This window comes from Arachis ipaensis, chromosome B03 (genome assembly GCF_000816755.2).
Source record: "Arachis ipaensis cultivar K30076 chromosome B03, Araip1.1, whole genome shotgun sequence".
Taxonomy (NCBI): Eukaryota; Viridiplantae; Streptophyta; class Magnoliopsida; order Fabales; family Fabaceae; genus Arachis; species Arachis ipaensis.
In genome coordinates, this window is record NC_029787.2 from 66,332,464 (window position 1) to 66,346,690 (window position 14,227).

Below are 14,227 nucleotides of genomic sequence, written 5' to 3' on the forward strand. Positions count from 1 at the left end.
CATGCCCGAGATTCCAAACCTATAAAGCACTTTGCCAAAGAAACTACCAGCATTTCAGCCTCTTTAGTGTCCCAAGCTTCATCAGCATTGAACAAGACAAATAACATTCACTACTCAAATCGAGAATAAGAAGTTTTCAAGAAATGTGACAAACATGTGTTGATAAGACATTTAGAGGCTCCAGTTAGGAGTGAATTAAATGAAGATAATGTGGTAGGAGACAAACTATAGGAAAAATTATAAAGAGATTTCAAATTAAAAAATGGTATAAACATGCATATGACCCATAATATTCATTTGATCTATGTAATCAAAAACCAACCCACTATGTGGGACTAGGCTTACTTTACTGCTAGTGCTGGCTAGTGTTTCTCTTTCCAGCAATATAGATACTCAGGTGCATTCAAAATGGTAAACCGTGTTGACTTTGTCTCAAAATGAGCTCTTCCAACTTCAACTATTTTTCCCTGCAATTATTACAAACTTATAACTTTACCCTGATTATGAGTTCTAAGCTAAATACAGTAAAATTGTCTCCATCAATTTGTAAAATACAGTAAAATTATTTTCAGTTATAATTCCTTTTGAAAAGAGAAACATGGATAAAGTATGGATGCTTCTGCATAGTTCAGGAATCAAGAGTAGAGTAATATTTCTGCGCAATTATTGTCAAACTCAAAGCATTCATCCTAATAAATACCTTTCGGGCTGAAAGTTGCAACCTAGGCTACAAGCATGACAATCACAAACAATGTAGTCATCGGGTAAAATAGTAAGACAAAGAGTACAAAAGAAAATCTGCATAGTTTCCATACTAATTTACATAAATCTTAGCATATAAAAGTTCTCAAACATGTTTTATTTAAATCCTCTAACTTACCTAAATCATTAGCCCTGACATTCATCAGAATATAAATAAATAAAGTGATGATACAAAATAATAACCATGTGATAATAAGAGTAAAATGAGCCATTGATGGTGGTGGGTACCTTAATTTATCAAGTGGAGAACAAACCAAGTCAGCATTACATACTGGACAATGCTTTAATTGCTCATCTATTAGCTTCTTATCTATGCATTCCCTGCAAATTGTTATTCAACAAACACAAATCCAGCTCACATTACATGCTGCATGGAACATACTCACAGTGACACACAGCCAAAAATGAATCAAAAGATATGAGGTGATAAATACAAATATTTTCCACAGAATGGATTAGAAAAGTACTAAAACATGACAATAACAAATAATGTATCAAAGAGTGAACAAAATAAATAAAAATTGTACCAAAAGATTATCGTAACAGATACAAAGAATTAATAATGTATTAAAGAACAACCATAATAAATAAAAATTTTATTGAATTTACCAAGACAACATGGCCAAATAAAAGAGAATTAAATGCGATCGTAACTAAAAATAAAAAGAAAAAAGGGAAAGAAAGATAAAAAAAGCAAGAAGGAGGAGGAACTGTACTGACAAGTGTGTAAGCATTCAGAAATGGTGGTGGCATTGTTGAACAATTATTGCACAAAGGATATGTTAAGCATGCCTCAAGCTTCACTCTATTCAGCTTCACCGCTTGCCTTTCAAGATTTACTCTTTTATACCTGAAAATACGACAATCACGAACATCCTGTTAAAAGATAAAAAAAGGTATATTAATTTAGAAAATGGCACAGAATCATTCCATTGAATAAAGTCAGTAAGCTGTTCCCTCGTAAAGCTTACATCAAGTGTTCTATATTCTCAAGCGATGACAGTATTCTTTCACTTTAATTTATACAATGTTATTGTAGACAGTTTTTACATAAATATCTAACTATATGCTACTACATAAATGAGAAATGTTTAACTCAAACTACATCCTATTTCAAAATTTATACCAACACATGTCCTTGTTAATATAGAATTCTAATTCTTTTATAGTATTATTCACCTTATTATTATTGGTATTATTATTACTGTAGAGTGTAAAATACTTTATAAACAAAGACAGTAGAGACTAGAGTGTAAGGTGAAGCTATAGATAAGAGTATAACACAATAATCATCACTACCATATTTGAATTGAAGGAAAAAAATTGTGGCAAGCCAAGAAATCCCCTAATTCATGATTTCAACAAAAATCTCCTCTAGCTTAACCTTTTAATTCAAACCCCCAACTCTATTTTCTACAGATACAATTTCTATATATATAGTTTAAACCTAGAAATTAAAACTGAAAATGGAAGAGGAAGTTGATTATTATTAATGGTTGAGACTTGAGACTTGGTGAGAGGAACTAAGTCCCATAAACAGCCTCTTCAGCTTCCAATTTGTTGATCTCTTCCTCCATCAGCATCCCCTGGTAACAGCATTCATTGTTGCAAAATGCTCTCTCACCCCTGAACATTGATTGAATAATTAAATCACTTGGCAAACTAAACTAAAGCAGTATTTGTAATTAGCATTAGACATACCTGTACATGTAGATGTCTTTACCATGCCCAAGATTCTTGTTACAGATAAAGCAGACAGTGAGAAAGGAGTGAGAAGGATACCAAGTAGAAGCATCTAGCTTGGGTGAGACAGAAGGGGTACTCTGAATGATGCAGTTATCGAATATGTGAGTGTTCCTTGGGTTAGGACAATGGAAAATCATGCATGTGTAGTCCTCAAAGAGTTCCATCAGTTCCAACTCGCTGGCAGATACACACCCTTTGAACACCCTCTCACCTTCTGGTGGTAAGGGAGGAATTTGAATCTTCAGCTGTGAACCAAACACCATCATTCTTAAAAAGCGAAACATTTTCTAAACATTTCTAAACATTTATCTAAAGTCATTTCTAAACATTTATTACTTCAGCCATTGGCATAATTGACATTGGCTGGCCATCCTGGAAACAAAAGAGTCCACCATTGAAATCCTTGCCATAATTATTTAAATAGCACACTACCTTTGATGAACAAAAGTTGTCAGCAATAGTATTAAATAAAATTCAATAAATGAGAGTAGTGGAAAATAAAATCCTGACTGCAAAGTGCCGCTGTTTCAGATAGGGTCTGTTATCATCACTATGCCACCCAATGTTTGCACCTCTCCTCCAGCTATTTGATGATTCATAAATACAATAAGGTAAAGATTGTAAAAGAAGTAACAACCAACAAGCAATTGATAGTCCTTAAGATAGAGTAGTAACCTGATTAAAGCGGTGAATTCAACAAAGCGCTTGTATTGACAGTTGAAAAACTCCTCTAGCTTGTCTTTCAACCTTTCTGTGAAGAAATTTGATTGAGATTGAAAATTTTGATGAAGGGAAAGATGATAAAGAAAGAGAGTACCTCGGATGGGAATGAAGGGAATGAGGAAGTGGTAAGAGTTGGTGGCAATGAGATGGGAGAGAGTGGTTGAGAAGACATTTTGTCTATAACCAACAGTGCTTCTACTCTTGTGTATGAATTCTAGCTCCTAAAAGCAAGTTGGGGCCAAGCTTTGTATATCCCAAATCAAGACTCCTGAGTTGAAAAGGAGGAATCCATGGATTATTGAAATGGTATTTTAAAGATGTATTGTGCATCAACAAATCTTTCAAGTTTGAGAGTTTGGAAAAGTGCTCTTCGAATATTGTTTCGAAAAATGAATTTTCCCAAATATCTAGACATTCTAATGACGTCACCTAAATTTGAAGGAATGGTTTCATAGAACAAGTTTTAAGAGAAATCAAGAAACCGCAGGTTTTTCTTTTGGACTATCCACTCTGGAATTGAGCCATTGAAATAGTTACCGAATAATTCATACACATCTAGAAGGCTATTGTCAATGAGCAGCTTCTTTAGTTCAAGAGCAATTTTAATAGCTACATGATTCGGAATCTGCAACCAACAAGCTAATCACAAATGATACTAACCAAATCGAATCCACATTGCAGCATTAAATCCAGTCTATAAGGGCAAGTACAACACTTTTCAACACAATCCAATCTCAGTCCTATCCACATAGTAGTGATCCACATTATCACCCAACCGCACCTTCACCTATAAGCATAAAACACAACGGAATCGATATTCACATTATAGAAGCAAATAAACCAATTGAAACTGAACAAAAAATAGATTCCAAAATGATTGATTATGTGCATTCATGCAATGAAGAAAATTTTCGATATCTATATTGAAATTGAGGTTTCAAAACGGACCTTAACAAAATCATACTTGGAAGAAGCATTGCGGGAAGAGAAATTATTTTTGGAGGAGAAGCTTTGCTTTTCGTCGCTTTCTTCGCCGCTGGCGGGGATCGAAGGCATGGGTTCTTTCTCAAAAGTTACCGTGTCGCGACTTAAGGAGACACATCGACAGAAGAAACAACGGGAAAAGAAATTGTTGAATCACGTGGTGGTGGCGTTAGCATCAAGTAGATGAATGGCTGTAGCGGTGGCGGTGGCAATGGCGGTAGCGACGGCACGGCGACGACGACGGCTGTAATTTAGGGTTTCCATTAGGTTTTGTTCACAGTTCACTCTCCATCTCACTCAAAGCTAACCTTGTTTGCATCTTTAGTATGGGTTTTGAGTGTTTGTTTGAGCCTTTAAAATACTGAAATTTTTATTTTTGGGAGTTTTGTAAATTGTCACAAATAAATAATGTTAGGGAGGTTTTTAAAAACTTCCACTATAAAACCTCCATCAATTAATAAGAATCTTGTAGTGTCATTTTGTCATTCCAACGATTTCCATCGAAGAGATTCAATTTGAAATTTAATTTGATCTTGAGCCATCTTCAACTAATTTCTCTTTAAAATTGTTAGAATAATTATCATGAGAAGATGACAAAATTTAATTTCATTCTGTTCAATACACGATTAGATTGTTGTCGTTAGGAAAATATTTACCCTCACACGGAATTGTTGTTTGATTGATAACGATTCTCTTTTAAGTTACAATAAACCTTTTAATTTGTTTACCAGCAATTTTAAAAAATTACTTTCCACTCTTTACATACATTTGAATACAATTTTTTTAATTAATATAATAATTTTTCTTGTATTTAATATACTGAATAAGGAATATATATATATATATATATATATATATACACTTAAATGTTCGGGCTGGTTATCTTCGCAAACCGAGTCTTGAGCTTTGATATCTGTATTTTTGTATCCATCAAAATATAGACATAATGATATGTATATAATATTTATTTGATGAGACACAAAATTATGAAAAATACTACAAACAACTACCATAAACGACATGTATTCTGTATTTTTGAAAAATATTAAGACAAATAAAAATTTGAGACACTAATTTTTGTGTAATTTTTTTTTTTAGTATTTTTCTCTCCACTCTTTCTTCATCTTCTCATTCGCGAGTAGTCTTTCTCAGCCTTCTACTATTGCTGGCTTTAGGTTTCAACAGCGCCAACTTTCAATCTCTGGCTATTCTTCTTTTTCAAAGTTTGTACAACTCTCTCTTTCTATGTTTTGTTTTTCTTCTCGTTCCCCTTCAAGATCTTGGCAATGATGGGAATAACCACTGATTCAGCATCAAGGAATGACCACAGATCTATGATTCTGCCTCTCCTTTCCTCTTTGCATCTTTGTCGTCACCTCTATCCTTCAATCTTTCGTTTCTCCTCAGATGTCGTCTTTGTCGTTTGATTCTCTTTATATTTGTTTGAATTTTTTATTTTTATTTTTATTAAAAAAATTGAATCTTTGTATTTTTTTTATTTGAGATGAGATTGAATTTGATTTAGATTTGTGTAAAAATAAAAATTCATGCTTCTGAAGTGAAATAGAACTTGATGCATGAAGACTTGAATCTTTTGCCTTTCTACTATTTTTCATTTGGGATGAGATTGAATTTTTTTTTTTTGTTAATTTTACATATTAAATTTAGTTTGAATTTTGATTTTTTTGTTTTTAAATTTAGTTTCAAGATGTTGGTGATTTTTTATAACTTTAAAAGAAGACTGAGAAAAGTAAAAATGGTGGTGCTGTTGAAATAATGAGGATAAAGTTGATATTTTACTATAAAGTGTTCTGTTCTGTCTAACTTACGAAACAAAACATAAAATGTCAATGTACTCTATGTACTTTTGTGTCTATGTACTCTTTTGTATTTATATCTATGTCTTTATTAAATTGAGACAGTAACCAAACACAATCTTACAGACACGGGACATTGAGATAGAGACACAGAGACACAAAATTATATTTAGCAGATGTGATATGGACAAAGATATTATATCCAAAGACACTGAATTAGTATATTTTGTGTGCAGATAGAAATGACACAAAGACTTTAAGAAGAGATATGTAAAACCCAAATAATTAATATATAATTAACTCATAAATTAAAATTTATTCTACAAAATTAGAAATGTTATTTTTATGATTTAATATGATAGAGCTAATTAAAATATGAATTTTGACACCAATTTTAAAAAAATTTAGCCCAAAATTGGGCCGAACGAGCCAAATCAGGCGAACCGGGACCATATTAGGCCAACCTAGTCACCTAACTGAAATAAGCTCAGCTCATTTCTCCCTCCTTCTTGATGCATGCTGCGCTAAAACACTCAAAAGGAGGGAAGGGAAGAACAAACCCTTGGTTTGATTCAATTTAACATAACATTTCACTCCGAGCTCCGATCGCTGCACAATTTGTGGCCACGCGACCGCAGCGTCAAGCTCTACAAAGCCCACAAAATTGTTTAAGAGGTAAGCCACGAAGTCCTTCTAGTTTTTTGAGCCCTTGATTTTTGAATTTTTTGGATAAAGGTGTTGAGATTTTGAATTCTTTGATGTTATATGATCCAATTAGCTTGAGAAGAACGCTTAATCTTACCTCGTTAGTCCATGGGTACGGTAAAAATTCTTAATCCTATTAAAGTTCTTGATTTGTTGTGTTTGGGTATTGAGTTTGTATGTATGGGTGTCTATGATGTGTATTAGGTAATATATATAATAAGTTTGGAGCTTGATTGAGATTTTGGAAGCTTGGAAGTGGAATTGTATGCTGAAAAATCTTTTGGTGAGGTGTTGAGTTCTTGAAAGCTTGAGGAAAGGTGAATTGGAGGTGTTCTGGGTTTATTGGAAAATCGGTCAAGGTATGGTTTCGGTTTCTCGTATCTAAAATGTAATGTAATGTGAAAATTTAGGCTAGTGACCCTAGGATAGGAATTAAATTTATGATGTTGTTGATTGGTTGAAATTGATTGTATTAATGATGTGGTTATTAGTTTTTGAGGATGTAATTAATATCCTTGTTGATGATGCATGTGCTTGGTATATGATGATGATTGGTATATGTAAAGGTTGATTGGAAGTTGATATTGTACTTGATATGGATATTTGATGATGTATATTAAATATTGTGGAATTGGAAGTATTGGATTGGAATTTGATGAAAATAGAGAATTGGTAGGATGATCGATATGTATTGTATATTGTTGAACTTGAAATATTGAGTTGAGATCTATGAAGGATGCTGAATTGGTAAGGGTTTGGGTTGATTTTAAAAAGGGGTTGAAATTAGTATGTTTTAAAAATGGAGGTTTTGTAGAGTTTTTACAAAACCTATGATTTGGACACAACTTTGGCGGAGCATAACTTGGTCCCCGAACCTTTGATTTGTATCAAACTTGTTTAGAAAGAAAATTTGATTCGAGATATTTACGCCGTTTAAAGAACGATTGAAAAATATTTTAAAATGAAAAAGTTATGCTCGTCGGAGTTCGGAGTGCAAAACTGAAAATTCTGCAGCATTCAGCATTTTTCTATTTTGCAAAGCTTGCGTACGCGACTACTGCACGCGACGTGTCCAACCTCTTCGGGTTGGGCGTCTCATGTACGCAAGCAAGGTGTTGGCGTATGCGAGGAAGCAAAAATGCATGCCCACGCGTATGCGTGGCCCACGCGCACGAATGAGGAAGGAAAAATGCACGCCAATGCGTACACCTGGACCATGCGTACGCGTGCCCCTGTCTTTCAGCAAACTTAATTTTGTGTTAAAACCTAATTTTGAACCTCTAAACCTATATTTTTACTCTTTTAAACCCCAAAACTTAATTGTATGTAGAGTTGTGAAAAGAAGGTAGGGAGGAGTGGTAACTTGGAGATGAAGAAGTTTAAAAAATGAATGAATGAATGAATGTAAGTGAAAATGAATGACGAAGTATTACTGAAATATAATTGATAATTAATTGAGAAAGCATAAAAATGTGGCGAGTATGTCGGAGATGCATATATGAGTAATGAATAAATGTGGTAAATGAATTCATGAGCAGATGTTTTATACACTTTTTGGCATCATTTTCATATAGTTTTTAGTGTGTTGTGTTTAGCTTTTATTAATTTTTATAGGTTTTAGTGTTAAATTCACATTTTTGGATTCTACTGTGATTTTTTGTATTTTTGTATAATTTCAGGTAATTTTTGGCTGAAATTGAGGAGCTGGAGTAAAAGTCTGATTCAGAGACAGAGAAAGCACTGTAGATGCTGTCTGGATCTGACCTACTTGCACTCGGAAGGGCTTTTCTGGAGCTTTAGAAGTTCAAATGGAGCATTCTTAACGTTTTGGTTGTCACAAGTAACAAACTCCTTAAAATTGATAACCGAGTATTTAACCTTGGGTCGTCTTCTCAAGGAACTGTAGGGAAGTATGTTCTTATTATTGGTTATGGAGATTGTAAAACTGGGGTTTCAAGAATGAGGAACGAGTAATTTAATGACAAGTAAATTAAATGGCAATTGAAAATAGATAAATACTGTAAAGCAAACTTTTGGCAAGGTATGAGAAATTAGAGGTTCTATCCTAGCTATCCTTAGCAATGATGATGATGGTTGAATCCTAATTCCACTTTGTTAACCTTTACTAAGATAAAGGAAGGTCAAGGGATTAATTGGTTTGATCTTCGAATCCTTTTTATTTCCTAAAAAAAGATTGGGATTATAGAAGTTCAATTCAATTAAAAAAGATAACAATTATCAATTATGCTGTTGAATTGGATAACTCATGAGTTACTGATTTCTTAACCAAGACCAAAAGGAGAAAAATAAATCTACTTGGAATAAAAATGTCTTCAGAGTAAAAGTAACAATAGCATGAATAAGAGAAATCAATATTAAACTGAAATACCTCAAATAACATTAATTCAAATAATCTGTAACATGAAAGGATTCATAAAGTAGCTTGCAAAAGTAAATAAAAGGAATATTGAACCTGATCAAAAGAGATAATCCTGAAAGTGAATAAAAATCCTAAATATAAACCCTAATCCTAAAGAGAGAGAATCTCTCTCTAAACTGAATCTAATTCATGGAAAAGTAACAATTGGCGAGCTCTCCCTAAATGGATGCATTCCCTCACTTCATAACCTCTGGTCTATGCCTTATGGACTTAGATTTGGGCCAAAAAGGGCTTCAGAAATCGCTGGGAGCGTTTTCTGCAATTTCTGGTGCGTGGCCTCTGTCACGCGTCCGCGTGGGTCACGCGGTCGCGTCATTCGGAGCTTTTCTTGCCACGCGGTCGCGTCAGTCATGCGACCGCGTCATGTGCGTTCTGCTTAAGGCGCGCGGTCGCGTCAGTCATGCGGCCGCGTCGCTGCTTCTTCGCACTTGGCACGCGATCGCGTCGTCCATGCGATCGCGTGGATACCAGTTTCTTCAAGGACTCCGTTTTGTGCTTTCCTTCCATTTTTGTATGTTTCCTTTCCATCCTTTGAGTCATTCCTACCTTAGAAGATCTGAAACTACTCAACACACTGATCACGGCATCGAATGAAAATAAAGGTAATTAAAATAATTAATTTTAAAGTATAGGAAACATGTTTTTCACATACATCACATAATAAGGAAGGAGAAGTTAAATCATGAAATTAATATGAATATGTGGGTGAAGGATTGAATAAATCACTCAAATTAAGCACAAAATATATCATAAAATATGGGTTTATCAATCGTCGTGTCCAAATTTTAAAGAAGCCATGGACTTAAATATCCATAAACCAACCAAAAAATTAGACGTCAATTTATCCTTTTCCTCTAAATTTTTAAATATCTTTGATCCTATTGCTATACTTTAGTACCACTTGAACCGACCGTCTGGTTCTTATCTTTGCCTAATTTATAAAGAAACCAAATTATTAATAATTCATCGCATGTCTGAACAGTAGTGCATATAAGGCGACTCAGAAAGTTGCATGATATTAAAAGTTTGGCTAAATTTCTTAAATAAGTTCTTTTGAAAAAGGAGATTAAAATATAAAGACTTTTATTAATAACAACTTTTAAATAAGTTATTTGTGTTTGGAAAGTTATTATAGAAGTCCTTGTTTTAAAGTTGTGCATTAAATAGGAGTAATAAGATAGATTTTGAAAATAGGAGAAATCATATTTTTTAACTTCTTCAAAAGCTCTTAAATAACTTTTTAAAAAGTTAAAAGTTTATCTAAAAAATTGTACCAAACACTATTAATGTAACTTTTTATAAGTCAAAAGATAAAAAAAAAAAAAAAAAAAGTAGCTTTTGGAGTTTCCAAACGGTCCCTAAACCTTTTTTTATTTGTGCATCGGGTAGCATTCAAACAGGAAACTAAAGTCAACCTGACAAATATTAAGAAGAAAGAAAGTAAAAAAGAAAGAAATAAAAAAAAAGAAACAGAAATCTTTTGTGTAACTACTGTGATGTTAATTATCAGTTAAGGATCAGAGCATGGTTAATGCGATTTGGCTTGAGGAGCTTGATGATAGACATGACTGTAATTATCAAGAGGATGATGAAGCCAATGAAAGATGGTATAAGAGCAGCACCACCTCTGTCACAATAGGTTTCGAATTTGTCACATATCTTATTCCATCGTGCATGAGAATTGCCATTCCTTCCCAACATTGACATGAATGTTGCAGCACCATCTCCAGCTGATGCCAAAGCCACAACCATCTTCCCCACAAAACCATAATCAAATATGGTTATCGTAAATTATATTAGTAATTTAAATGAGAGATTCTGTAGCATTTGAGTTGCACAAAATTAAAAGAATTGAATTTCAAAAATGCTGTGTGAACACTAAAAATTGTCCGTCAAATCAACTATCATATATTAACTTATTTTGAATGCGTATTTTATATTTTAATATGTATTTTTTATAATTGATTTTTTTATACATTTAACATGATTTATTTAATTTTGATATGCTACTCATCAACGTATTTTATAATATCTAATTATATATTATCTCCAGAGATATATCCACATTCAAGAGGAATAATTACATAAAACTTCTTATTATGTTTATATATGACTCATCAGCTAAATTTTCTGAAATTTTTGGTCACGTATGTCACATATTTATATATGTATTTAACTATGTGTCCTATTTTTTCTTTTTAAAAGCTGGTAGAAAAATTCAATAATAGTATAAATTCCTTTTCTCTAGTAAATATAGTATAGAATTCTTATATTTTAACAGTCAAAATTAATCTCAAAACAAAAATCAATAAGAGAAATTTGTTCAGTACCATATCTAATATTGCAATTAATGCAAGCCGGAGTGCCTTGTAATCATATCGGGGTCCTAATAAATCCACAGCTATCATCACCAAGTTATGGAGACAAGCGTTTCCATTGGCTATAATAAAGAACCTGTATCACAACCAATAATTTGATTATAGTTGATCAATAATAATGTCTAACATTTTGGGGTATGTTGCAAATAAAATCTTTGAACTTGTTCATGCTCAAAATGTATAATTTAGTTTTCTAAGGTTGTCTGTCAAATGGTATAATTTAATCTTTTAATTTCACGTGGAGATTATTTGTATTTTTCCAATATTATTTCAGTAGTAGTTTAGAAAATTGTCAAGACAGAAAAAAGAGAAATATTAGTGTATTTAACTTGTATTTTTATTTTTAATATTTTTTATTTTTATCATTTTTTCTTTCACAAAAGTCTAAAAATAAAAAATACTAAAATAAAAAAAGAAAATAAAAATACAAACAAACTCACATCTACAGTTGAGAACTTACACAAAAGCTGGAGTTTGGTTAAACTTTGCGGTAATAGTGGTAGTTATAGGAGTGGTACCAAGCGTAGCAACTACCAAATTTTTTGTCTGTTTATTGAGTGTCATCACAATTGTGGCAGAAGCAGTGGCCAAAACTGAAACCACCCTAAGGGACAAAAGGACCCAGTCCTTCTTTGCCTTTGTCTCATTAGTAATTGATGATGAACTGAAACCAAGCTCTTCTTTCTCTCCGTTACTCTTATTACCTGTTGAGGCCATTGTGAAGCAAGCACTTTATGAGAAAGTGATGGGTGATGATATATATATGCACATGTGTTAGGGACAGACAGTTAAATTGATGTAACTTATCATTTGTCAAGTCAAAGAAGCCAAGTGTTGTCTGTTGTATGTGTGTAACGGTGAATTCTTTGGGTGGGGTAACAACTGAACTTCTGGTGGTTGTTGGTTGGTCAGAAATATGAGAAGTTGCCCTTATGTTACAACGGATGTGACTTTTTTTAAGGGATATGGCCATACATGTTGATCCAATGGCTCAAATATTCTGACTTCTTACATTATAACTTGATAACTTCATTGTTATTTGATACATTCCATATATACAGATTTGTAAAATAATAAATAATTAATTATCATTAAATTTATATTTTTTATTATATATAAATTTATTATTTGATAAAAAAATATTAAAAAAATAAAAATATCATGTATAATGCACGTTTTAAAAAAATTTAGTTATAATCTTTATTTTTCATCCAATTTCATGTATAAATGAAAAAAAAAATTCCAAAGAACATGATAGCAAAGTTTTGAAAATCGAACCAGTTATCCAATCACTTTAGTTATTGGTTTACTAATTTATTGATCCAAGCAAATTCAACTGTGGTAAACTGTTTTATAATAAAATAATAAATAAATTATGAATAAACACCCTAAAACATGATTATAGCCTAATATGGACTTTAAAATGTCTTTCAAATTTAAAGCACTACATCAACCAAGATATAATATAACATTTAATCTCATTAATTATTAACAAGTTATCACTCATTAGTCATTATATCACTATCGAACTCATTAAGATCGTTACAAGAAATAAAAAAAATATTGAATTAACCAAACCAATCATAAATATTCAATCATCTACAAATAAAAGCTTATGCTTTAGTATAATTTTAACAATATTTCAACATAATTTTAACAAAGATTAACAAACTTTTCTACACAAAGATTATCAAGGTTTTTAGGCTTTCCGCACATTTTTTTCAGCATAACACAAAAAAAGCAACAAAACAAAGTATAGCACAATAGCAGCATTCAACAATTCAATCTGAATAGTACTAACGCAGTGGAATCCTTAACAAAAGAACAAATAACCAATGTTTAAGAACCTTCACCTACTTCGTTCAACGTTTAACTTTGTTCCATGTTTATTGTGTTACTAGAACCAACAATGCGACGACGCTGTAACAGTTCAAAACAATAATTGAAACAAGAACAATGGAAAACAAGAATTGTAACAGCATACTAATCATTAACACAACAATTGAAACTTTAAAATACAGCAAACCAACAATCAAATAACAAGAACAATTGAAACTTTAAAATACAGCAAACCAACAACAAACAATAACTGTAACAATATACTAAACATTAAAAGTTAAAATAACAATCAAATAAACAATAACTGAAAAATAATTAATACAAAAAAGAACAAGAAGAAGAAAAAGAGCTGGAGCTTTAAAACGCAATGGAGATGGCTGAACAACAGTGGAACTGAGGCTCCAACACGCGATGGAAAAGGATGAACAGAGGACTAAGCATCTCTAACTAGAAGTAGACAAGGCATGGAGCTCGGCGGAATAGAGGCTGAAGAGCAGAAAAACCTCGGCGAGACAGTGGCAGAATCACGGCAAAATAAAGGCAGAAGCTCAGCCAAAACAGAGGCAGAAGCACGGCGAACAAGGGTGGAATAGATGCCTTGCAACAAATTTGTAGCAGTAAGGACGGTGGCGGTGATTGGACGTTGAAGAACGGCAATGAGATGGAGGGCTGCTTCCTCCAATTTTGAAATTCTCACTTCTCTTCTTTGCTTTGGGTTCAAAGGCAAGAGAGAGATAAGGAAAAATCTAGGATATTCTTTCAAATTGCTGAAACGGCGTCATTTGGATGATCTTGCAAAAATCGGCCAGGGTCCAATTCGGTTAGACCGACTG

At 32.7% G+C, this 14,227-nt stretch overlaps 2 protein-coding genes across 2 annotated transcripts; both read right to left on the reverse strand.

Moving 5' to 3' along the window:
* Nucleotides 231-3,452, reverse strand: LOC107630542 (protein MARD1-like). Its single transcript, XM_021118946.1, has 8 exons — nucleotides 3,326-3,452; nucleotides 3,184-3,259; nucleotides 3,019-3,091; nucleotides 2,845-2,940; nucleotides 2,464-2,753; nucleotides 1,483-2,388; nucleotides 991-1,083; nucleotides 231-467 (listed from the first exon to the last, which is right to left on the reverse strand). Exons 4-6 carry the CDS (start codon nucleotides 2,866-2,868, stop codon nucleotides 2,286-2,288), a joined length of 417 nt encoding a protein of 138 aa, XP_020974605.1. The 5' UTR covers nucleotides 2,869-2,940; nucleotides 3,019-3,091; nucleotides 3,184-3,259; nucleotides 3,326-3,452; the 3' UTR covers nucleotides 231-467; nucleotides 991-1,083; nucleotides 1,483-2,285.
* On the reverse strand, nucleotides 9,726-12,413 carry LOC107630541 (CASP-like protein 1B1). The gene is made up of 3 exons (XM_016333716.2): nucleotides 12,016-12,413; nucleotides 11,508-11,631; nucleotides 9,726-10,929 (listed from the first exon to the last, which is right to left on the reverse strand). The coding sequence occupies exons 1-3, from the start codon at nucleotides 12,270-12,272 to the stop codon at nucleotides 10,684-10,686; spliced, it is 627 nt and encodes a 208-aa protein (XP_016189202.1). The 5' UTR covers nucleotides 12,273-12,413; the 3' UTR covers nucleotides 9,726-10,683.